This window comes from Mya arenaria, chromosome 5, assembly GCF_026914265.1.
Source record: "Mya arenaria isolate MELC-2E11 chromosome 5, ASM2691426v1".
Lineage (NCBI taxonomy): Eukaryota > Metazoa > Mollusca > Bivalvia > Myida > Myidae > Mya > Mya arenaria.
The window spans coordinates 48,651,688-48,679,178 of NC_069126.1; the positions used below are offsets into that span (position 1 = coordinate 48,651,688).

The window sequence follows — 27,491 nt, forward strand, 5'->3', positions numbered from 1 at the left end:
GAACCCGCTCTTCCAATTTATTTATAACATGCGAAAATCGGTGTTAAACAAATGTAAAAGCGACAATGATTACAATCGGACCATTTCTCCAGGAAATTGATATTGTGTCCTCGTCGTCATTATTTCAACTGCATGCCTAATGTTGATTTTATGATCCCAAATGCATTATTATGTAAAGGCATTGTGTGAAAGACAATGGCCTTCATATTGTTCCGGGCGCCTTGATCGACGTCAATTAAATGCTTGTCAAGCCGCGGGTGAGCTGGAGTGGGGAGTGAGTCGATATACGAGCTACTTCCGGCCCGGTTTATGGTGACAGCCATCATTCATTCGGCTAAAGGGAAGATTGTTTTCCATGCAATATGCAGATTCTCCATTAATTGCATTCCAAATAACTTTTTTTGCAAATGCTGAGATCCAACTAACAAAAGCAAATTCTTCATGGTTTAATGAGGAAGTAATTGTCATTACTACCGGATCCAGGGCGCCCCCCCTCCTAAAATCGTCTAAGTTTACTATTTATTTTCACAAAGGAGGAAACAGACATGACATACTCCCAAAATGCACAATTTCGGACTAGAAATTCTTAAAATGATCTTAGGAAAGTATCCCCCAACCCACTTGCGGATACTTTAAACCAACTAGATAACCTTCTGACGGAGGGGCGTATATTAAAAGATTAAGCCGCTAAGCCGCCCAACCTTAACTCCTTGATCCGCCCCTGGTCATGCAGTGTAATAGTTGAATAATGAATGACATAAATAACACATTTCTTCATTAAAATCCGAAGTAAACTGAATGAAGTTTAAGCCAACCATCGATTGAATTCAACCTTACAGATGGTCAGTCCGGACATTTCAAACGCAAACAGTGTGCAAAAATATTATACATGTTATACGGAAGTCTTAAGAGAGGCTTGAATTCCTTTCTCTTCTGTCACCCTTTTCTACGTTTTCACTTATTTGAATTAAGCTCTAAGCAGTTCATTGACCCAGTTAACTCACAGGAAATTTAAGAGAATACAACTTTGATCTCCGTAACACCTTTGCCTCCATTAATTACGTCATTTTCCCATAATTCTAAGGAGGTTTCGCTACGAGTGAGCTTTATTACCAGTTTGACGTAATTAGCTACCGTTTTAAATCTCCTTTTTTAAAATGTCTTGTACCGAACTGGATTTCTACTTTAATGAATCAACAATGGTAATTGGTTTTCAAATCAGGAACATTTGAAATCCCACTTGAAAATTGGTAAACATTGAGTGTAGAGCATTTTCTTTTTTCAGATAAAAATGCTTGACAGTTTCATGATTTCAATTTAGAAATAACATTCACACTGTGAAATAACCATTCATTAAAAAGGGCAAGCTGATGGCGAACCCTAATTACGGTTATTATGTTGCTTTTTTGTTCTCCGTACTACTAAATGTGAGGAACTAAATGTATTTTTTGAATTTTCGGGAAAACCCATTTACCCGACCATGAGATTGCACATATCCAACCGATGGTGGCTAAAAAAAAGATTCTTTACTTGTCTCTGAAATCAGTCCATCATCACAGTTTTACATTTTATTCGGCGACATTTAAAGGCACAAAAATTTGCGTTAAATATAACAAGTTTCACTACACAACTCCAATAAATATTGTTTCATTGAACATTGCTTGAACACTTGTACCGGAAACCATTCCATCCGTTCCGGAAATGCAACTAAGTTTGAGCTAAAACACAGTCATTAGTAAAACTCACCCGATACAACTATCAAATGATATTGGTCGCTTGCGCCTGAGTAATACAATCCGTGTGTGTATATATAACACGTGATAAATTACGTCATAAATGCTACGTAGGAATGCAGCATTTTGCTTAGAAAAGGTATGTCCAAGTGTTTTAAGAAACTAAACTTTTTATTAAACTCTTGTAGAACATGGACGAACGGCCTCTGAAAGCGGCGTATGCTAAAATAAAAATAATGAAGAAAAAGTTTTCTTTGTTTAAAATCTCCATTCAAAGCAAAATATTGCTTCGAAGCATTTATGACGCAATTTATCACGTGGTATATGCTAAATGAATAATATAGGAAACCTGTTTACGTACGTTATAACATAAATGTCTAACATACACATTACTGAATCCTATACTCTAAGGGTCCCAATCAAGTGCCCCAGACGATGGGTTACAGGGACCAATATTCCTTTCGGAGCCCCCCGTCCAGGTGGTGATACCAAACACACGAGGAGCGATCGTCCCCTGCACCGTGTACGGAAACCCCGCCCCTCTTGTTACCTGGGAAACGGAGGACGGACACGAGGTGAGTAAAATAACTTGTGTTCGTTTTTTTTATTCTAGTGTAATGAGTTTGATATAATTTTGCTTACTGTAATATATTTGATGTAATATAGATTGTTTCAATTTAACTGTTATGTAAATTCTTGCTGTTTAGTGGAAGTGCTGTAAAATAGTTTGATAAACATGGTATCTTAATACAGGCAGCTTGAAAGCTTGATAAAATCTTGTTCCAATGAAGCAGTGATGCAGTTGCAGTGTAGCTTGATTATGACTTGATTCAGTTGAAGTGTAGCTTGATTATGACTTGCTTTAGTTGAAGTGTAGCTTGATTATGACTTGATTCAGTTGAAGTGTAGCTTGATTAAGACTAGTTCTACTGTAGCTTGATAAACACGTGTTATAGTGTAGATTGATTCAGACTTCTTGCAGTGTAAATTGTATAGCTTAATTAAGACTTGATGCAGTTGCTGTGAAGCTTGATAAAAACTTGATGCAGTTGAAGTGTAGCTTGATTAAGACTTGTTGCAGTGTTGCCTGATAAAGACTTGTTACAGTGTAGCTTGATAAAGACTTGTTGCAGTGTAGCATGATAAAGACTTGCTGCATGGAAGCTTGATAAAGACTTGTTGCAGTGTAGCATGATAAAGGCTTGTTGCAGTGTAGCCTGATAAAGGCTTGTTGCAGCGTAGCTTGATAAAGGCTTGTTGCAGGGTAGCTTGATAAAGGCTTGTTGCAGTGTAGCTTGATAAAGGCTTGTTGCAATGTAGCTTGATAAAGACTTGTTGCAGTGTAGCTTGATAAAGACTTGTTGCAGTGTAGCTTGATAAAGGCTTGTTGCAGTGTAGCTTGATAAAGGCTTGTTGCAGTGTAGCTTGATAAAGGCTTGTTGCAGTGTAGCTTGATAAAGGCTTGTTGCAGTGTAGCATGATAAAGGCTTGTTGCAGTGTAGCTTGATAAAGGCTTGTTGCAGTGTAGCCTGATAAAGACTTGCTGCAGTGTAGCCTGATAAAGGCTTGTTGCAGTGTAGCTTGATAAAGGCTTGTTGCAGTGTAGCATGATAAAGGCTTGTTGCAGTGTAGCTTGATAAAGGCTTGTTGCAGTGTAGCCTGATAAAGACTTGTTGCAGTGTAGCCTGATAATGGCTTGTTGCAGTATAGCCTGATAAAGGCTTGTTGCAGTGTTGCATGATAAAGGCTTGTTGCAGTGTAGCCTGATAAAGGCTTGTTGCAGTATAGCCTGACAAAGGCTTGTTGCAGTGTAGTTTGATAAAGGCGTGTTGCAGTGTAGCATGATAAAGGCTTGTTGCAGTGTAGCTTGATAAAGGCTTGTTGCAGCGTAGCTTGATAAAGGCTTGTTGCAGGGTAGCTTGATAAAGGCTTGTTGCAGTGTAGCTTGATAAAGGCTTGTTGCAATGTAGCTTGATAAAGACTTGTTGCAGTGTAGCTTGATAAAGTCTTGTTGCAGTGTAGCTTGATAAAGGCTTGTTGCAGTGTAGCTTGATAAAGGCTTGTTGCAGTGTAGCTTGATAAAGGCTTGTTGCAGTGTAGCTTGATAAAGGCTTGTTGCAGTGTAGCATGATAAAGGCTTGTTGCAGTGTAGCTTGATAAAGGCTTGTTGCAGTGTAGCCTGATAAAGACTTGTTGCAGTGTAGCCTGATAAAGGCTTGTTGCAGTATAGCCTGATAAAGGCTTGTTGCAGTGTAACTTGATAAAGGCTTGTTGCAGTGTAGCCTGATAAAGGCTTGTTGCAGTATAGCCTGACAAAGGCTTGTTGCAGTGTAGCTTGATAAAGGCTTGTTGCAGTGTAGCTTGATAAAGGCTTGTTGCAGTGTAGCTTGATAAAGGCTTGTTGCAGTGTAGCCTGATAAAGGCTTGTTGCAGTATAGCCTGATAAAGGCTTGTTGCAGTGTAACTTGATAAAGGCTTGTTGCAGTGTAGCCTGATAAAGGCTTGTTGCAGTGTAGCTTGATAAAGGCTTGTTGCAGTGTAGCCTGATAAAGGCTTGTTGCAGTGTAGCTTGATAAAGGCTTGTTGCAGTGTAGTTTGATGAAAACTTGTTGCAGTGTAGCTTGATAAAGGCTTGTTGCAGTGTAGCTTGATTAAGGCTTGTTGCAGTGTAGCTTGATAAAGGCTTGTTGCAGTGTAGCTTGATAAAGGCTTGTTGCAGTGTAGCTTGATAAAGGCTTGTTGCAGTGTAGCTTGATAAAGGCTTGTTGCAGTGTAGCTTGATAAAGGCTTGTTGCAGTGTAGCTTGATAAAGGCTTGTTGCAGTGTAGCTTGATAAAGGCTTGTTGCAGTGTAGCCTGATAAAGGCTTGTTGCAGTGTAGCTTGATAAAGTATTGTTGCAGTGTAGCTTGATTGGGGCTTGTTGTAGTGTAGCTTGATAAAGTTTTGTTGCAGTGTAGCTTGATAAAGGCTTGTTGCAGTGTAGCATGATAACGGCTTGTTGCAGTGTTGCATGATAAAGGCTTGTTGCAGTGTAGCATGATAAAGGCTTGTTGAAGTGTTGCATGATAAAGGCTTGTTGCAGTGTAGCTTGATAAAGGCTTGTTCCAGTGTAGCTTGATAAAGGCTTGTTGCAGTGTAGCTTGATAAAGGCTTGTTGCAGTGTAGCTTGATGAAAACTTGTTGCAGTGTAGCTTGATAAAGGCTTGTTGCAGTGTAGCTTGATAAAGGCTTGTTGCAGTGTAGTTTGATAAAGACTTGTCGCAGTGTAGCTTGATAAAGGCTTGTTGCAGTGTAGCTTGATAAAGGCTTGTTGCAGTGTAGCTTGATAAAGGCTTGTTGCAGTGTAGCTTGATAAAGGCTTGTTGCAGTGTAGCTTGATAAAGGCTTGTTGCAGTGTAGCTTGACAAAGGCTTGTTGCAGGGTAGCTTGATAAAGGCTTGTTGCAGTGTAGCTTGATAAAGGCTTGTTGCAGTGTAGCTTGATAAAGACTTGTTGCAGTGTAGCATGATAAAGGCTTGTTGCAGTGTTGCATGATAAAGGCTTGTTGCAGTGTAGCATGATAAAGGCTTGTTGCAGTGTTGCATGATAAAGGCTTGTTGTAGTGTAGCTTGATAAAGGCTTGTTGCAGTGTAGCTTGATAAAGGCTTGTTGCAGTGTAGCTTGATAAAGGCTTGTTGCAGTGTAGCTTGATAAAGGCTTGTTGCAGTGTAACTTTATAAAGGCTTGTTGCAGTGTAGCTTGATAAAGGCTTGTTGCAGTGTAGCTTGATAAAGGCTTGTTGCAGTGTAGCTTGATAAAGGCTTGTTGCAGTGTAGCTTGATAAAGGCTTGTTGCAGTGTAGCTTGATAAAGGCTTGTTGCAGTGTAGCTTGATAAAAAACTTGTTGCAGTGTAGCATGATAAAGTCTTGTTGCAGTGTAGCTTGATAAAGGCTTGTTGCAGTGTAGCTTAATAAAGGCTTGTTGCAGTGTAGCTTGATAAAGGCTTGTTGCAGTGTAGCTTGATAAAGGCTTGTTGCAGTGTAGCTTGATAAAGGCTTGTTGCAGTGTAGCTTGATAAAGGCTTGTTGCAGTGTGGCATGATAAAGGCTTGTTGCAGTGTTGCATGATAAAGGCTTGTTGCAGTGTAGCTTGATAAAGGCTTGTTGCAGTGTAGCTTGATAAAGACTTGTTGCAGTGTAGCCTGATAAAGGCTTGTTGCAGTGTAGCTTGATAAAGTCTTGTTGCAGTGTAGCTTGATAAAGGCTTGTTGCAGTGTAGCTTGATAAAGTCTTGTTGCAGTGTAGCTTGATAAAGGCTTGTTGCAGTGTAGCTTGACAAAGGCTTGTTGCAGTGTAGCTTCATAAAGACTTGTTGCAGTGTAGCTTGATAAAATCTTGTTAAAGTGTAGCTTGATAAAGATTTCTTGCAGTGTAGCTTGATAAAGACTTGTTGCAGTGTAGCCTGATAAAGACTTGTTGCAGTGTAGCTTGATAAAGGCTTGTTGCAGTGAAGCTTGATAAAGGCTTGTTGCAGTGTAGCTTGATAAAGGCTTGTTGCAGTGTAGCTTGATAAAGATTTGTTGCAGTGTAGCTTGATAAAGACATGTTGCAGTGTAGCTTGATAAAGGCTTGTTGCAGTGTAGCTTGATAAAGACATGTTGCAGTGTAGCTTGATAAAGGCTTGTTGTAGTGTAGCTTGATAAAGGCTTGTTGCAGTGTAGCATGATAAAGGCTTGTTGCAGTGTAGCATGATAAAGGCTTGTTGCAGTGTTGCATGATAAAGGCTTGCTGCAGTGTAGCATGATAAAGACTTGTTGCAGTGTAGCATGATAAAGGCTTGTTGCAGTGTTGCATGATAAAGTCTTGTTGCAGTGTAGCCTGATAAAGGCTTGTTGCAGTGTAGCTTGATAAAGTCTTGTTGCAGTGTAGCCTGATAAAGGCTTGTTGCAGTGTAGCTTGATAAAGGCTTGTTGCAGTGTAGCCTGATAAAGGCTTGTTGCAGTGTAGCCTGATAAAGGCTTGTTGCAGTGTAGCTTGATAAAGACTTGTTGCAGTGTAGCATGATAAAAGAAGTTTGCATGCGTGAAATGTGCTCCAGCGTAGCGTTTAAATAAAGACATTATTCAATCATGGCGTATTTGATAACGACTTGTTTTTGCGTATCATATTGAAATGAGACGTCACATGATGGAAAGTGAATCATATAAAGTTCGCCGAAGCACATGTTTATATGTGCTTATAGTAGTTACACATGTTATTTGATCATACTCTAAAAGGGATATTATGAATGTTGTATTTTTTAAAACAACTAAATGTTAAAAATACCAAAGACACCAGCTTTGTTATAAATCCTCGTACAATTCTGAGGGCCGCTTCTTAAAGAAGTTTCGTACTTAGGAGAAATTAGTTAATACGTGAACTTGTAATTCTAAAATTGTACAATGAACACAAAACTGGATTACAGTCGAACCGCGTTAGCTCGAAATCGGTTGGCTCAAATTCCTCGTTGGCTCGGACTGGATGTAAGAGACCGATTTTTATATCCAGAAGATAAGCATTCCCTCTTGGCTGGATTTTTTTCCTGGTCTCGAGTTTTTTTCGCCGGTCCCTGGGAGTTTGAGCCAACGGTCCTCGACTATTCGAATACAAACAGAGAAGTTCACACGAACACTTACCCGCACAAGTAGTGGGTCGCAACCTCTCTGTTATTAATAGACGAACTATGCTGCTTTAGGTATGAAACAGCTCCTAACGGCCCCTGTATGAATATTTTCATGCATTTCAAAGACCTTACTCACATCGATATGGAATTTCATGAAATGTCATGAAAATACTCTTAATAACGAGAGCATTATGGACCTCAACAAAAATGTTCGCATGTCATGTAGAATTACACAGAGAATGTCATTCTGTATTACACCATATCCACGGTGGCCGTAAAACAAAGTGAACCTTTAAATTATGAGGCCATATTTCGCATTAAGCGTAGTTAGCGGAGTCCCCAGACGCAAAGATAACAGCAGTTAGAGCCAGTGAAATAACAGTCGCTATGAGGCTGAGTTAATACCATGAAAGCTACGGCCATGAATACATGTAACTATGTTGCAATGAAATCTTTCTGCTAATTACTTTGTTAACTTACAACTTCTCTAATAGGATTGCCGTCATGAGTCTTAGTTGAGTTCTGAATTTAACATGAATATGTTTGAATCAAATGTTCCGCTAATTAGAACACGATATTATTTTTTCACCGCTTTAATAGGGTTGACGTCTTGATTCTAAGTATATGTCTTAAGTAGGCTCCAATAGGCAATTTCGTTTAAATGGTAGTATAACTGACTCACTGGCTCGGGTGACTGTTTGTTTTCTCTGGTGTCTTTAGAGAATTCAAAGTTTCAGAAATCTACAATACAATGCGGAAACTTGATGTACTTTAGTGTTTTTTTTATCTTATTCAAACAAAATTTTACCATTTGCACAGCGCTGAAAAACAAGACATTTGTTGTTGTTGTTGTTGATTCTGTTTTCGGAGTCGGCATTGTGCGTTAAACATCCCTAGATAAATGCAGCCGAAGAGAGTTAAAGGAGCCCGCATTAGCCCGCATATTTATATAGCAGAAAATGACTCTTGTTCTGCACTTAAGTAGGAGACCGCGGGATAGACTGTTTATTATAAGGCTAAAACATTTTTATTTTAACTTAAATATCCAAACGAATAGGGTATGTAGGTAACGAGTACCGGGATTATGTACCAAATAACCTAACACAAGGACCTATATCAGGGTAGGTCACTATTGTAGAAAAATTGAATTATAAAATGGTCACATTTTAACATGTTTACCCAAATAAATTTGGAAACAAGAACAAATAAATACGCCTAAGTAGCGACGTTAACAAGCGCTGAAATCCTTTAACGTTAACGTTAGCGATACCCCATTGGATAATTAACATTATGGCACAAACACGAAAGGGTGTTACTATACGGAGTGTTTATGCCGTAATGTTAAAGCAAAGTTCCGTGTGATGGTGACATGGCAGGGTAATGAGCGCCACCATTGAACCAAATTCGCCGTTTTTCCGCGCATTTTCGAGATTAGATAACATGTCTCCCAGGAAATAAGATGTGCAGATCCTTCAACGCCTCGCTGCTTCCCCGGAATGTCACTTCTCTCGCGAATTGGCTTATAGTTCTTTTTCGGTAATTAGGACGTCAAAGAATGGATGACATTCAAATTGGTGACGTGTCATTGAAATTGAATCTGCATATTTTTCAATTGTTTTCGTCAGGTTTTTATGTAAATTTACATTTTTTTTCGCAAAGTGGTTGATGTATGAAAGGTTCCCCCATGACGTGCTTCACGTGGTTATCAAATAAATAAAGTTCATGTTAAAACTGGCTCTGCTCCTCTTTGAGTTGTACATTGGTAAAAATGCTCAATACTCGAGATATGTTTGTGAAATATTCCCAAACAAACGCTTGATATTTTCTTAAAAGTTGCCGTTTTCTGCATTGAAATACCAACCTAGATAGTAGTTAAGAAAGGTATGAAAGGTTTCCTATGGTCGTCATGACGTGCTTCGCGTGGTCATTAAATAACTGATGGTCATGTTTAAACTGGCTCTGATCATGTTGGACTTGTAAATTGTTTTTGATAATGCAATAAAACCACGTGGTCAAGACAATTAGCTTAATGTTTTAACGAAGACCCTGTGTAAAGGCACAGATCAAGTGCCCAACGGACACTAAACTGGAGACTTGCAGCGTACAAACAAAACAGTCAAACCACGTATACGTCAACATGATTATATGTATTAATAAATATTGGAGTTACCGCCATTGAGCGGTCGAAGACTTGAGGGTTAAACTCGTTATGGAATATTCAACCTCACACTTGCCCCAACATTTCTCACATTTCTCACCAAGGTGTGAACACTCACGACCACTTTGTCATTCTGTACAACCTCTTTTACACGGTACACATTTTTTTCAATATGAACGTATGTATATGATTAGCGTAGAAGTCCTTAGCTTCATTTTGATGCTGATATTGTGTTTTGTCGTAAGATTACATCGCGCAAAAGGATGTTCGCTACTAGTTTTACGATTGAACGTTGCTAAGCAAGCGTGGCTATCAAATCGACGCCGGCTTGAAGGCAGTCCGCATGTGCTTGCATTGCGCTGATGTCTGTTTTTGTGTAATTTAATTAATTGTTTCATCGTATATGATCTCATTTCACAGGTGGTATCTATCCCGGAGGTGGTAGAAGTGCTGCAAAACCACAGCCTCTACTTCCGGCCGTTTTCCGCCGGCGACGTCCGTCCATCCGTCCATACACAGGTGTATCGGTGCGTCGCACAGAACCGAGTGGGACGCGTGATTGGTCGACGGGTTTCTACAAGTGCAGGTATGGAGTGTTTATTTTTTAAGCTTAGTTTATACTTTTATGTATTGCGTTTTGGCTTGATTTAAACTTATATAATAAGCAAGCCTTAGTCTGATTCCCTGCTAGAGTCGGTGTTCAATTAAAGAGGTGTTTAGAAGTGTACCTAGTAAGGCTGGAGCCCAGGGCCCATATCAAGACTCAAGACCCACAACCCAAAATTTTAAGTTCATTGCACTTTTGCTATTTGAGGAGAAATATGGTAACATTTACTGCATATATGGTAACATTTACTGCATATATCTAGATAAGCACTTTGTACAATCATTTGCACATATGATTTTTGTGAAAAAAGTATATTAAAGATTTAATGTTACATTTAAAAAGACTTAATACTAGTATGTTAGTGTATATGTGCCAAGGGTCCATGGTTACGAACAGTATCAAGTCTGAGTCCAGACTCAAGTGGATAAACTGCAATCTTCATTTTATTGCAACTTTTTTTCAAGTTGAGTTTTGTTGATGCATTTTCGATCATTTACTATTTTAAATTGTACAGTTATGCACATTTATGTTTGCAAAGCGAATGGAATACAGAAGATACTTTGTATTTAAAGAACGCGCTTTTCCAAGGCTGAGTCTAGACTTGGCAGTGAGACTGTACGTAATCATGGCCACAGGTGTTTTAATGTTTTAATCTAGCTTGTTTTGTACTGCTACTGCCATATAAATCTTTTATGATTTCATTGTTATTGAAATCAACAATCTAAAGACATTTGATTGTTTGCGTTGTCTGCATAGAAATGCATTACGTCTTGTATGTCTATATCAAAGACATTTACAAGCCTTTGATTTTGTTCTCAAAGGCGTAGTTTAAAATTAACTTGCGAGTCATTAAGTTAATAAAGGTCTAAGTTGATTTTAGTCGTAAATAAAAATAATTAAACGTCATAGTTTCCTTATATTGCTACATAATTGAATGAATTGAACTTTCGCAGGTATTAAAAATGAAAACAAAATGGGTGAAATAAATAAAATCGATGTATTTCCATTTTGGACGTTAATACAGATTTAACATTACTGAAGGTACGACTAAAATCATGGCCCAGGATAGCCAGTAGGACTTTAGTTCCATCGACTTTATAAAACATGATTTCCATAACATATTTAATAAAATCATCATACAATGCGCTTAAAAGAACTTGTCATGGCCATTACAATAGAGGGTTAGAACCATTTCACGTGCCTTGAAATGACATTATTCAAATTTTTGTGAATCAGACAGCTTTCATAGATAACAAGCCATTTTTATAGTTGGTATCTGCATTTTTGTGGTGGCCAATGACAATAGAGGATTTTTGGAATTTTCAAAATGTTATGTTCAATAAATTTTAAAGATGCACTCTTACTCCAAAACAAGAGTTTCCACAATTCATAGTTTTAGTAAACCCAAAAGGATGAATAAATTTCAAAAACAATGGTTTTTATTAAGGATACGGAGTTTAATTTGAAAGAAAGGTGCAGAAAACACGGTATTTGTGTCTTATGAGACGATAATAGATCATAGTAAATCTTTTAGCACTCACCAAACATTTAAAACTTTTGCGTTTTCAGCTATTAAATACACGGTTACAATTATGTAATCAGTAATTTATATTTTCCATAAATGCTTTATTTAGTAATGAGTTAAAGGTTGATAATGATTACTCAAAATTTATGTTCGATATACATGTATATGTTTTGATCTTGATACTGACGAATGCGCCTACAAACACCAGATTAGTTAGAAAGCTTGCGGCCGAGGTACGCCCGCACTATTTTCTGTATATCGCCAATTGAACTCTAAAATATACATACTATCTTACTGTAAACAGGCACACATGCTTGCTAGACCATCGTTTCCGTGAGCAATTCAAGCACTATAAATGGAAACCTGTGTCAGACGTATTAGTTCACATGATTTTTTTCTTGTTACGACATAGAAGTTCTTGAAGGGAGATTTATTGTACAAGTTGACTTCCTTTTTCCCGGAGAAAAATAAACATTCGTTATCATGGTCGCTAACAAATTAGAGTCATTCTACGTTCCTAACTTCAAAGGTATCTGTTTAAACTTCATTTGTCTTAATTCGATTTAGCCCAGCTATCGATGGCTGTCGGCCTTTGGTGGACGACTCGATAGACGTTGCTTTTTAAGAACGGATGTTATAAACTGGGCAAGGTTCACCGATAACCTCCATCAATATCCATTACAGGAAAGAAATCATTTCTGGGTGCATGTGAACGTTTTCTGTATTCAGTTGTATTGCGAAAGACATCAAACATGACAAATAGAATTGATTATTTTAATCAAGCCGTATTTGATTAGTGACTGTGATAATTTCATTAGCTATGTTATCTGCTGGTCCGTCCTCGTTCGAAAAAAATGATTATTAAATTCTAAGTAGCTTTTGGGTGCACAATGGTAGGATTAAGCTTTTTTGAATATTGCCTTTATGATTTCAGGATCTCGCAACTGACATTAAAGCAATGATAATTTATAAACGTTTTAAAATTTGTTTTTCCCATATTTTTTATCGCGGCAAATTAAAGAAAGTGAAATGTAAGTTTAGTCACAATACATAAACCTATTAGCACAATTATGTCCTGACTAAGATACCCTCAGGTTAAGACATTTGGTCCATCCATTTTTTAAGAAATATTTTCATTAGAACTTAATTTTCTTATGAACTAAGTATTCAAAATGTGGCCTGGATTTACCATGGGAATTCCCATTCAAAATAGATTCTTGAGCATTTGCATCTTATAATTTCTCCATATGGTGTGAGGTTATTTTCAACACAGTTCAACCGAATTTATATTTATTGGAACATGAATCAAAGAAAAAACCTTAAGCCTTAGTTTAACAGTATGTGGAACACACAGGTTAGTTTCAGTGTTTTGTGTGAGCCAATGACAATCAAGGATTTTTCAAATTTTCTGTTCTTTAATTCAGTATTTTACAGCCAGTCTAGTTTTCCATCTTGTTGAAAGACTTTCTTCCTAAACTAGTGTCAGTAGGAAAACGTAGCATAAGCTTGATGTTTGCATTTTTGTATGGGCCAATGACAAACGATGATTTATTTTTTCGATTCAGAGGGTTTCACCAAACCACAAAAAAAACACACGAAATAAGTTAAAAGTCCAATTGTGACGATTTACAGAATAGCTGAGCTGGCTACATCGGCTCTTTTTCTGTATATCACCAAAATTAAACTCCAATATATCCAACACATACAAACTACAATATAAGCTGAGACAGATACTCGAGGCGTTTCAACCACTCCACTCCAAAAACCGTATGTTTGACGTTTGAAGTGTCGTTGATGACTCCGACATTGACCTTAACCGTTTAAATCGGAACTGATTTTATTATATAATGTTTCATTACCTGTTTCATGTGGCAGAAATTTAGGATTTTACATTGGATACTTGTATATGTGTGTAATGTTTGTTGAATATTCAACTATAACAAACAACAAACATTTTTGGCAACAGTTCTTGTTACCTTATGAATATACGTCGAATGTTTGCATGGGTCTATATCCATTGTAACAATATCGCGGGTTCAACTGCGGCGGTACATTCAAAACAGTGCAGTGTTCTATCTGTATTAAATTGTTGTTTTATGGCATCGATCCTAAGACTAGTTCAAACGATATAAAGAAGTGACTTCAGTTGTGTTTTACGTAATTTTGCGTTCGTTTTAAATGAATTAATCCAGCGGACACGTGTTTTAATGTGTCACTTATTGTGAACATGCTTCTCGCTTGGGATGAAATAGCAATTCCACATTTTTGCTCGCTTTCAAACTGATTGGTTTAACATGTCACCAGGGAGATCAGGATGCAGACGATTTTTTGCGGGATGCTGTGTTTCATGTTTGGTATTTTACAATAAAAGAGTATTTTTTACTGTTTTGATGTCATACAGCATTGCTGGAGAAAAACCATCATACAGAACTTTGATGTCTCGATGGGAAATTTGCGAATACATTGTTCAAAAGCATACAATGACACTCATATTGGAAGATTTATAACGCAATGGCTTTTGGCGAACCAAGTCTCTCGAAATGACAATATTTCAATTTTCTATCAAATACAACTTCCGCAGTATATTTTAAACTATGGCTGTAATTAACATAATAAACATCACAAGTTGTAAAATACAGCTGTATATATATTCTTTGGGCGCAACGACTACAGCTGTTTTTATACACTTGGTGTCAATATACAGCCGTATATATACTTTTGGTGCCAAATTACAACTGAAGATATGATTTTGGTACCAAAATACAACAGTAGATATACTTTTGGTCCCAAAAAATACAGCTTGAGTTATATATACTTACAACAAAGTGTTGTTCTTTACATATAGCTACGGCTGTATAATACAATTATAGCTATACATGCATACCTGTGAAGTCATAGTGAAAATTTCAACAGTTACACCTGAAAGAGTCACCGCGTTGCTTGCTGATTGATTGATTGATTGATTGATTAATTGATTGCTTGCTTGCTTGCTTGCTTTATTGATTGATTGATTGATTGATTGATTGATTGATTGATTGATTGATTGATTGATTGGTTGATTGATTGATTGATTGATTGATTGATTGATTGATCGATCGATTGATTGATTGATTGATCAGTTGGTGTCAGTGTCAGCCAGTGATACATTTTTATATACCAAAGTTGGCAATGTTAGTCAGTGATATATACCGTTGGTGAAAGTGTCAACCAGTGATATATTCCATAGGTGGCAGTATCAATCAGTGATATATTCCATAGGTGGCAGTGTACGTCAGTGATATATACCATAGTTGATAGTGTCAGTCAGTGATATTTACCATAGGTGGCAGTGTCAGTCAGTGATATATACCATTGGTGACAGTGTCAGCCAGTGATATATGCCAAACGTGGCAGTGTCAGTCAGTGATATATACCATTTGTGACAGTGTTAGCCAGTGATATTTACCATAGGTGGCAGTGTACATCAGTGATATATTCCATAGGTGGCAGTGTACGTCAGTGATATATACCATTGGTGACAGTGTCAGTCAGTGATATATTCCATAGGTGGCAGTGTACGTCAGTGATATATACCATAGTTGATAGTGTCAGTCAGTGATATTTACCATAGGTGGCAGTGTACGTCAGTGATATATACCATTGGTGACAGTGTCAGTCAGTGATATATACCATTTGTGACAGTGTTAGCCAGTGATATTTACCATAGGTGACCGTGTACATCAGTGATATATTCCATAGGTGGCAGTGTACGTCAGTGATATATACCATTGGTGACAGTGTCAGTCAATGATATATTCCATAGGTGGCAGTGTATGTCAGTGATATATACCATTGGTGACAGTGTCAGTCAGTGATATATTCCATAGGTGGCAGTGTACGTCAGTGATATATACCATTGGTGACAGTATCAGTCAGTTATATATTCCATAGGTGGCAGTGTACGTCAGTGATATATACCATTGGTGACAGTGTCAGTCAGTGATATATACCATAGGTGGCAGTGTCAGCCAGTGATATATACTATTGGTGACAGTGTCAGTCAGTGATATATACCATAGGTGGCAGTATCAATCAGTGCTATATGCCATAGGTGGCAGTATCAGTCAGTGACATATTCCATGTGTGAACAGTGTCAGCCAGTGATATATACCATAGGTGGCAGTATCAATCAGTGATATATTCCATTGGTGACAGTGTAAGCCAGTGATATATACCATAGGTGGCAGCATCAATCAGTAATTGTGAAAAGAAATTATTATAATTATATTAAACTATAAACATTTTCGTCATCCCTGACTGACACTGGCACTTTTGATCTGTACCATAAAATATGGCGGAATTAAAAGCCTTCATAACGGAATCATAACAATGTGTGTCAACATTTGGTAAAGTATCGGGCCTTAGGGACGCGTAGTAATAATATTTTGATCTGAAAGAAACAACAGTTAATGCCCTGATATATGACTACACTAGCCGATACATCAACCTTTCATTAGTTAATAAACAATGTTAATTAAGTTTTCCCAAACTGAAAGAACTCTGTAAACATTGATCATTGTGTTTAGACTGCAGCCATAAATCACTTTCGTCCGTAATTTCTGTTGATGGTTACTCAGATGTGATTTTATCCGACGTTTGTTTGGCTTAGCTTCATTCAAGCAGTTTTGTATGGTTCCACAGACAATAACCTGCTGTCATAAAGATTTGCATTTATAATCATATACGTTAATCTTGACTGTAATATCATATGTTTGAGGATTGTTAATATCGTATGTCACAATTGAACTAGACTCACACGCAGTTTTTCCTCAAATCCCGGAATCTGATTCTCAGACCTGAGTGATATCTTTTTTATAAACATATATATATATATATTTAATTACAGGTCGCATGTGTTTCAAATAACTTGTCCAAGTTCAGTAGAATTGGTGATTGGCCATTAAAGCTCATTTCACTAAGAATGTATACCATTCCTGAATAAAACTAACCGACATAACAGCGTCATACCCATCCAAAAGAAGACAACACTACACCTTTTGTGAAACAAAGAAAACCATATATTTTTCAGCAACCCAGTGTTATATAAATGTATAGCAAAATAAACGTTTAAAAACCCCAGCATGTTAAACAACCCAGAGTTATGTAAAAGAAATGTAAACGCATACAGACTCCTCGAGTAGGTTATTAGGTAATTAAAATGAATAGTTTAAAGTTGCACACTCACAGATTTACCATTTTTAACGTTACTAACGGTTTAAGAAAAACGTATTAAACATCCTTTTTGAACTTAAATATTAAAATCTCCGATCTATTTTTTGGTCAGCAAAACAATATTGTCAAAATGTTAAATCTGTGAGAGTGCAGCTTTAATACCAGTGTGCGTTGAGTTTTTACGTTGTAGAGCCGGGTTACAATCCCCGCTGTCTTAAAGCACTTCCGGTTCTCTTATCGCTTTACTCGTACTTATCTCTAAACTCGAAACATAATGGATAGGTCACACGAGGGTTGTTACAAGTGTCAAGTAAGCGTATAGGATAAATCGCGCTCCATTATGTACGCGTTTCGTCTTTATCCCTAACCCTCTTTTCTCTGCGACAGGGTCGTTCGTTCGCGATGAAAGAGTCTCTCAAGGTCGACCCTCATTTACTGTAATGTGCAAATAAACCAGTAAAAGACAGATCGTTGAATTAAACTCCCCGATGGCTGAATTTCATTTGTTAAAACTTGAGCGAATATCCCGTCTGAGTTTAAATGAATTTGACACAGGAGCTAACGGTATAAAATCAGCAATTTCGGTGAAAATTAGAATTGATTTGTAATGCAAAGCGGAATATTTTAACAAGTTCACATTAGCGCAGCACGAAAGGAATTCTAAAGCTAGATATCTCACCAGAATGGGAACAGTTTGAAATTCCCAGTCACCAACTGCGAAATGATAATCATCTATGACAATAACTCACACACAACTAGAATGACAAACGCGGCCCGCAGAGTGTAGGATTTTTTCATCAGTACAATTCTTGACATCTCTAAAATTTGTTCTGTCATTTTTCTGAAGTCCTTAAGGAGAACCTCAGTTTGTTTGGATAGCGCTTTGTTTTCCAGGCAATGACACAGCTTCGCCATAATGGTGAATTTCACATCGTGTTTACAGAGTGTCATGTTTTGTAAACACTCTGTGATGATGTGCTAATGTTGAAGGTTAGCATGTATTAATAATAGGGTAGTATCTCGTTGTCAAGGTTATTCCGCAGTAGAATAACCGCAAGTGTGAATGTTCTTCAGTGCGTGTATACCACGTGATAAACTACGTCGTATATGCTACGTCGGAAGGCAACATTTTGCTTCAGATGAAGACTTAAAACAAAGATTTTCTTTTTCTTTTTTTTCACCATTTTGAATGAAACAAAGGGAAGTCTATGCCGCTGTAAGAGCCCCGACTTCGTTTTATCACCAGAGTTTTATTAGGTGATTAGTTTCCTCAACCGCTTCGTCAAACATATTCAAAGTAATGTTTTGACCGTCACTCCATCATGCGCATGTTTTGTGAAAGGTCTGTCGAAGTGTTTTAAGAAACTAAACTCTCAATCAAACTCAGGTAAAAGACCGAAGGCGGGGCTCTGTAAGCGGCGTAGACAGCGCTATGTTTCGTTTAAAATGTTGAATAAATAGCATAGTTATCTTTGTTTAAAGTCTTTATTCAAAGCAAAATATTGCCTCCAAACGTAGCGTTTATGACGCAATTTATCACGTGGTGTTCTTTTGCTTTCGGAACTTGGTAACGCGCATGTGAAATGTGTGTATGACAGCTGGTCATAAAATGGTTATATTCAGGATATAATTATTAAATAAGAAATACACACCCAATATGAGTCCAACCTAATACAGTGGAGCAAATGAATCTCTATAATTTACGTAAGCTTAAGTAATAAATGGGAATTTCTTATTTTATATCTCGACATCACACAAGTATATATAACTTCAGTTCTGGCTGATGCGACTGCAATATGTACCACTGTAAATGACCAGCTAGAAGTGTGCGGGTTTAATAGCGGCTTGATGACAGGAATTAGTCCTAATTCATGTTACAGTATAGGGTACTTTTTAATTTTGTCAAATCTCAGTTTATGTTTAGGGCAATGTATTATATCAATAATATACATGTTCAATTATGTGTAAATAAAATATTTTGCCTAGTTTAACTGATTTATTAGGACTAATATGAGCTCCTGTTATCAAACCACTTTGCTGTATATTACCAGTTCTTCAATAAACAGTTTGTGTACACGATATATTTCAAATGCTTTCATATATTAACAGCTCAATGTGTTTCTACCATTACATAGTATCTGTCCTGTGCGATGTCATCTCTTCACTCTGTTGTTAGTGTATATGTAAACGTCATATCGTCCAAGACGGTCGCCATTTTATTTCAAATGTGTGTGTGATGGCTTTGACATTTGGTCAGGAATAAACTATTAACTATAAACCGCTATACCAAGTTCAACATGGCTTCCGAAATGGCCACCAAATTGTACTTATAAACATGCGTGTTTTCGATAATATAAGAACTCTTAAGAATCTAAAATGAAAATGACCGATTTACATTCGTAATTATTCATACAGTATTATACTCAAGAACCAGCGACGATTTCCTGCTGCCACATATTCCATTTCAAGTAAACGATCGTGTTGCGACTGCTCTTCAGTATTGAAAAAAATCTTGGTAAGGCCATGTGAAATTTGAACATTTTAACATCTGTGCGCCCCTTCTCAATCCACACAGAGAACACGCGAGTCTTCAAGCGTATACAGATACCGTCAAATGCGATTTAGTGTTTCACCAAATCCCGATTATAGTGTGACGAGAGTAAGAATGTCAACGAATAATAAAGATTGCAAAGATTTATTTTGCGTCTACTACGTCAATGACACGCCTAGCAAGGCCCTATAAGGGTAGCGTTGTTGGGCGTCGAACAGTCGCAGTGTATCGTGTCCTGTCGGGACACTCTGTCGTAGAATCGGGGACATTGTCGTCGTAACCGATTTATAGTCGTATCATTGTTAAAATGCTTATACGAATACTTTTTATTCAAAACAATATAACATGTGATTTCTGTCAATGCACCAAAACAATTGGAGACTAAAAAATAAGCAATATATTTGTCCATTGTACATCCTTCTTTGATGATACTTTAAAGACGCAATCTTACTCCGAAATAAGATTTACCACAATAAATACAAGTGTTTTAATATACCAAAAAGAATGATTAAATGTCGAAAATAATGGTTCTTATGACGGATAATGAGTTTAATTTGAAAGAAAGGTGCAGAAAACACGGTATTTCTACCTCATGAGATGATAGTAGATTACAGTTAATATTTTAGCACTCACCAATCATTTAATAATTTTGCATTTTCAGCTATTAAATACACAATCTTGTTTATAGGTTTATCACTCCAAATTTATGTTTGTGATACATGTGTATGTGTTGATTTTGAATAAGAATGTCGTTTTTAATATTCAAACAGAAACAAATGATCTGCAATAAAATATTTATACATATATACAACGATAATTTACAAAAAAAAACTGATTGGATGACTAACGACGATCTGTCATTGTTTATGCAAATTTTTCTACGAATATTGAACATCTTAACCTTCTGATCGCTCTTGCCAAAGGGTGGCGAGAGGCCATGAATCTATACATCGTCCTGCACGGTTCGGAGTAAAATACCCCAATTATTATAACCATATCTCTGTTCTTTGTTTCCTTAGTGCTCGTGGGTCAGTTGGAGCAATTCACGGTATCGGTCCACGACGTGTGGGTGATGCGAGGCGGTACTGCTGTTCTCCAGTGTGACATTAATCCCTCATTCTGGCGGGACCATGTCAACGTCACATCATGGACGCACGGAGCGCAGACCATCAAACAAGGTTAGTAAACGAGATTCATGCGGGGCCTTGTAACCGTCACATCGTGGTCGCACGGAACGTAGACCATCAAACAAGGTTAATAAACGAGATTCATGCGGGGCCTTGTAACCGTCACATCGTGGTCGCACGGAATGTAGACCATCAAACAAGGTTGGTAAACGAGATTCATGCGGGGCCTTGTAACCGTCACATCGTGGTCGCACGGAACGTAGACCATCAAACAAGGTTAGTACACGAGCTTCTGGAGGGGCCTTGTAACCGTCACATCGTGGTCGCACGGAATGTAGACCATCAAACAAGGTTAGTACACGAGCTTCTGGAAGGGCCTTGTAACCGTCACATCGTGGTCGCACGGAACGTAGACCATCAAACAAGGTTAGTACACAAGCTTCTGGAGGGGCCTTGTAACCGTCACATCGTGGTCGCACGGAATGCAGACCATCAAACAAGGTTAGTACACGAGCTTCTGGAGGGGCCTTGTAACCGTCACATCGTGGTCGCACGGAACGCAGATCATCAAACAAGGTTAGTACACGAGCTTCTGGAGGGGCCTTGTAACCGTCACATCGTGGTCGCACGGAACGTAGACCATCAAACAAGGTTAGACCAGAGCTCCTGGAGGGGCCTTGTAACCGTCTCATCGTGGTCGCACGGAACGCAGACCATCAAACAAGGTTAGTACACGAGCTTCTGGAGGGGCCTTATAACCGTCACATCGTGGACACACGGAACGTAGACCATCAAACAAGGTTAGTACACGAGCTTCTGGAGGGGCCTTATAACCGTCACATCGTGGTCGCACGGAACGTAGACCATCAAACAAGGTTAGTACACGAGCTTCTGGAGGGGCCTTGTAACCGTCACATCGTGGTCGCACGGAATGTAGACCATCAAACAAGGTTAGTACACGAGCTTCTGGAAGGGCCTTGTAACCGTCACATCGTGGTCGCACGGAACGTAGACCATCAAACAAGGTTAGTACACGAGCTTCTGGAGGGGCCTTGTAACCGTCACATCGTGGTCGCACGGAACGTAGACCATCAAACAAGGTGAGAACACAAGCTTCTGGAGGGGCCTTGTAACCGTCACATCGTGGACACACGGAATGCAGACCATCAAACAAGGTGAGTACACGAGCTTCTGGAGGGGCCTTATAACCGTCACATCGTGGTCGCACGGAACGTAGACCATCAAACAAGGTTAGTACACGAGCTTCTGGAGGGGCCTTGTAACCGTCACATCGTGGTCGGTAGACCATCAAACAAGGTTAGACCACAAGCTTCTGGAGGGGCCTTGTAACCGTCACATCGTGGACACACGGAATGTAGACCATCAAACAAGGTTAGTACACGAGCTTCTGGAGGGGCCTTGTAACCGTCACATCGTGGTCGCACGGAATGCAGACCATCAAACAAGGTTAGTACACGAGCTTCTGGAGGGGCCTTGTAACCGTCACATCGTGGTCGCACGGAATGCAGACCATCAAACAAGGTCAGACCACGAGCTCCTGGAGGGGCCTTGTAACCGTCACATCGTGGTCGCACGGAACGTAGACCATCAAACAAGGTTAGTACACGAGCTTCTGGAGGGGCCTTGTAACCGTCACATCGTGGTCGCACGGAATGCAGACCATCAAACAAGGTAAGACCAAGAGCTCCTGGAGGGGCCTTGTAACCGTCACATCGTGGTCGCACGGAATGCAGACCATCAAACAAGGTTAGACCAAGAGCTCCTGGAGGGGCCTTGTAACCGTCACATCGTGGTCGCACAAACAAGGTTAGACCACGAGCTTCTGGAGGGGCCTTGTAACCGTCACATCGTGGTCGCACGGAACGTAGACCATCAAACAAGGTTAATACACGAGCTTCTGGAGGGGCCTTGTAACCGTCACATCGTGGTCGCACGGAACGTAGACCATCAAACAAGGTTAGTACACGAGCTCCTGGAGGGGCCTTGTAACCGTCACATCGTGGTCGCACGGAATGTAGACCATCAAACAAGGTTAATACACGAGCTTCTGGAGGGGCCTTGTTACCGTCACATCGTGGTCACACGGAATGCAGACCATTAAACAAGGTTAGTACACGAGCTTCTTGAGGGGCCTTGTAACCGTCACATCGTGGTCACACGGAATGCAGACCATTAAACAAGGTTAGTACACGAGCTCCTGGAGGGGCCTTGTAACCGTCACATCGTGGTCGCACGGAATGTAGACCATCAAACAAGGTTAATACACGAGCTTCTGGAGGGGCCTTGTAACCGTCACATCGTGGTCGCACGGAACGTAGACCATCAAACAAGGTTAGTACACGAGCTTCTGGAGGGGCCTTGTTACCGTCACATCGTGGTCACACGGAATGCAGACCATCAAACAAGGTTAGTACACGAGCTTCTGGAGGGGCCTTGTAACCGTCACATCGTGGACACACGGAATGCAGACCATGAAACAAGGTCAGTACACGAGATTCATGCGGGACCATGTCACCGTCACATCATAGACGCAGGAGCAATCTAAGTGCACGTGATTCTGGCGAGACAACGTCACCGTCACGTCCTGGACGCACGGAACCCAATGCTCAATGTACATGGAACTCATTTACATTAATTTCTGTGAAATGTAAAAGGTGTTTGTTTTATTTACCTCATGAGCACCGATTAAATTAAATCAATAACTTTCGACTATAAGAAGGGCTTGACAGCTGTGACGATCAATGCGATGGTTTAAATCATTAATAAAGACGGCGGCCAGGACATTGTCAGCACGGTCAACTGTTATCTGATATATCATTTGTACCCTTTCCTGAATCGCTTGTATTACCTCATGTTATCAACACATCATGGGGTCTTCGTATATTCGTGTTCTAGGAGGTCGGTTCAGCATGACGCCAGAAGGTGAGCTACACGTGCGTGACGTCAGAGACACGGACGGGTACACCGACTTCCGATGCACAGCGACTAGCAGCGTGGCGGATATCGAACGGTCCAGCCCACCGGCGAAACTTGTCATCCATGGTACTTATAACTGCTACGTAAATGTTTTGATACATAACGAAATACCTAGAGGTATACTGCAGACTTCAGCACTTGTCTTCTGACACATAACAACATTTATTCTAAACACCTTTAAATCTCCTATAACTGGAACTTTGTAGGCGGCTGAAATTACAGCAATATGTAGAAACACATTTCCAAGAAACAAAAGGGCTTCTTGTAGACTCCCTTAACGTACCCCCTTGAGCAAAAATAGAAACGATAAACGATAGCGGATTTGAAAAAAGGGAATGCAATCACTACCATTTTTCCGTCTGACTATTTTCTTCCTTTTACATAGATCCTCCTGCTGGCGGCAAGAGCCCGTCTATCGAGGCGTACCCGACCCAGAGTGAGGCTGTCATGGGCTCCACCGTGCAGCTGGCGTGTGTGGCGGACGGATGGCCGCTCCCTACGTACCGCTGGTCAAGGGACGGCCACTCTCTCAATGTTTCTGATCCAAGGTTTGTAGCAGCAGATGTAATGTATTTCCCATGAGCGTGGCCTATGGATAAAGACAAGAGATTGCTTTCTTGATGCGTTCATGAACAATTAAGTTACAGTGAATGTGTTTAGGCAATACATGCATGTACATGTATATGTCAACATTTAGACTTTGCCTTAAACATTTCGGCAAGAAGAATGACCATGTTATAGATGAGGTTGTTGTTTATAGTCACTAATGTTTTTACCACTACACTGTAAGCTTTAACCGCATTTTTACAACTTTTTTCCTTTGCAGGTACTCGCAGTTCGGAGGCGACCTAGTCATCAAGGGTGTGAAGTTGGGGGACGGAGGGAGGTACAGCTGTAACGCCAGCAACCCCCGGGGATCAGCCAACGCAGACAGGAGCCTCAACGTGATAGGTTTAAATATTAAGTTAATGCTTAAAGTGACACCCTTATTCAAAATCAATACATACACATGTATAACAAACATCAATTTTGACCGATAAACCTTTAGCTACTTACTAAAAAATGCATTATTGGAAAATATTAATTACTGATAACAAGATTGTAACCGTGTTTTTAATAGCAGAAAGCGGAAAAATATTAAATGATTGGTGATGATAAAAAGATTTACTTTGATCTACTCTCAATAAGGTAGAAATACTGTGTTTTATGCTCATTTCCTTCAAACTAAACTTGATATCCTTCATAAGAACCATTGTTTTCGACATTAATTCATCCTTTTTGGAATATTAAAACAATATTATTAATTAAGGTAAATCTTATTTGGAAGTAAGAGTGCAGCTTTAAGTAGTATTGACCACGACCCTGAACGTTAATATACTACCCGAGACGGTGACTGTTTTGAACATTCAAAAGCCAAACCTTGCAACATATTATGACTGCTAGCATTGTATAAGTATTTACTGTATTTTATACCACAGCCCCTCTAAGCGCAGCCATCATCCCTGGCCATCAGGTACAAGACTCCGGCGAGACGGCCGTCTTCAACTGCACCATTTCCGGTTTCCCGCTCGAGAGCGTTATGTGGTACCGGAACGGGCGTCTGTTGGATGCTGATGAGCGGCTGGTGTTCCGGTCACAGACGGTTCTGGAGGTGCGCGGTGTCGGACGCAAGGACCAGGGCATGTACCAGTGCTTCGCTTCCGGTGGACACACGGAGACACAGGCCGCAGGGCAGCTTATGCTCGGAGGTATTATCAGATGCCGCGGCTACTATTGTACACTGGTACCGCGCGGTCTTTTTATTATTAAACTGTTGGCCATCGTTGTTTGTTAATTAATTGTTGCCAGAATGTGTAAGTATACATCACTGGCAGAAGAAAAGGGGTGTACTGAAATGCTTCGTTGTGCTTACAAGAAACTACGTCGCATCGCATTGACCACTGCATTAAAGTTTTTCTAGAGTCCATTGGAAAACAGAATTTTCAGAATTTTGTTCCCGTATTTCAGGATTTGATTTCACAGATTATTAAGAGCAATGTTTATGTCAAAAAGTTACACATATTTTATATACAGTCGAGATCAATGTAAAATGGATATGGCATGTGTGGTATTCTTTCTCACATGCATTACGTTGATAATCAGAGTTCGTCACGATATGTTGTTGAAAATTTACTGGTTGCATTTCAGATAATTATCAATTAAGTATTAAATATTCACGAATACTGTTAGGTTTTAGTGCCGTTCGTTTGACTATACCTGCTATTCAGTCTTATTTTACATCCATTTTTGATTGATATGCATCTTATTTCATCTTAAATTACACGGTCAAATTTCGTTCATTGTGAAACAGATGCGCGGCCCACGATATTGGACGGATATGGGAACCAGCTTTTTAAGCAACAAGGGGATCGCGCCAGTATCCGCTGTGTGGCGTCTGGGAATCCTACACCGGAAGTTACCTGGCTGCTGGACGGTCAGTCGCTCAAAGAGCGTAGTCACGTGAGCGTCGGTAACTTCCTCGGTCAGTCTGGTGACGTGTACAGTTACGTCAATATCAGTCACGTGACGTTGTTGGAGGGCGGGGACTATCGATGTGTGGCAACCAATCGGCTCGGGCTTGCTGATCACGTGTCGAGATTAAACGTTTATGGTAAGCATGGGCGTAGCTATTCTGATAAAAAAATGTAACCAATTCCTAATGAACGAAATTCTGACAATAAATGAAGCATAATATGTAAATGTTCTATTTGCGTGTATATAAAGTATAAATGGGAACTCTTGAAGAAAAGGGCCGCCTCTGATGTTGGAAATAATTGTCGTCCAATCCCTTGGATGTGCATGTTTTTTTATATAAACGTTAGCGATGTTGAGTGACCTTTTTAACTTCATTTTGAGATTGTATATGCACACTTTAGAATAGTGTCAAATGAAATATAACTAAAGCTCTTTTGTGGAGATATTGAAGGTTACGCAACTTGTCCAACACTTTTAAATCTGATTTAAAGTCAGACCCCGGCATGTTCCTGAACAATCTGGCTAAGTGTATAGCATGAACACATTAAGTGTCGGAACTGATGGCGTAAAACGTTAATGGGAACCTGAGCTGATGCATGTTTTAAACAATCCCATGATTTCTATGCAAACTTTTCTCATTTTCCTTGTCAACTGCAAAACTCATTGAAAAGTTCCATTTCCCATTTAGCGATATTTTTCCAGGGGTTTTATCACAGAGCACTTTACGGCATGCATTGGAAATTCTTTAGTGAAAGTTTGCTTAATTGACACGCAAATATCTGATAGATTTCCGCGAAATTTGTCATGGCTCCCTAATTGCAAAGAAGAATTAAAATCTCGAATATCCACGTTCTCCATGCGAGATGATAATTGCAATGGTTATGGTGATATTGAACTAACGCCTGGCAGTCTTGTTACCACCTTGTTCGCAAGAGATTATCATGATTGCGAAATAAGAGACCTATCATTAATTCTTCGTAATAACACACACGGTTTAAGAGATATTAACTGCATTTCTGTGAGTTGAAATGAGAATACAGTTGCAATGACAATCATTTTTTTTTAATTAATTAGAAACTGTATGACACAACGTGAAGATAATTTGAAACTCCGTATGCATTTTTGCCTTTCTCCGCCATTATATTGCTAATAAACGATTTAAATAAACAAGATATGACAATATTTCCTAGACTTAAAACCCCCTGTTATATATTTTATGTATTATTGTTTTGCAGTTCTCGAAATAAAATGCATTGTGTTAAGTTTTGAAAACAGATATTTTGCAATGTGTACAATTGAAGTTCCATAAAACAGCAATTTGTATGAACCAGTTTTGAAATGAAATACCTAGCATTAGCAGTTGTGTGTATAAAGGTGCTATTGAATACCACTTATTAAACTATAATAATAGATAGCTAATATGTGT

The 27,491-nt window shown here is 39.1% G+C and overlaps 1 protein-coding gene across 1 annotated transcript in view; it reads left to right on the forward strand.

The window, feature by feature from the left end:
- Positions 1 to 27,491, forward strand: part of LOC128235262 (cell adhesion molecule DSCAM-like) — an 81,377-nt gene that overhangs the window by 25,397 nt on the left and 28,489 nt on the right. The window contains 8 exon segments of the mRNA XM_052950064.1: positions 2,145 to 2,308; positions 9,954 to 10,119; positions 20,447 to 20,605; positions 23,471 to 23,617; positions 23,937 to 24,099; positions 24,378 to 24,502; positions 25,030 to 25,299; positions 25,902 to 26,201. Coding sequence (XP_052806024.1) covers positions 2,145 to 2,308; positions 9,954 to 10,119; positions 20,447 to 20,605; positions 23,471 to 23,617; positions 23,937 to 24,099; positions 24,378 to 24,502; positions 25,030 to 25,299; positions 25,902 to 26,201 — 1,494 coding nt within the window.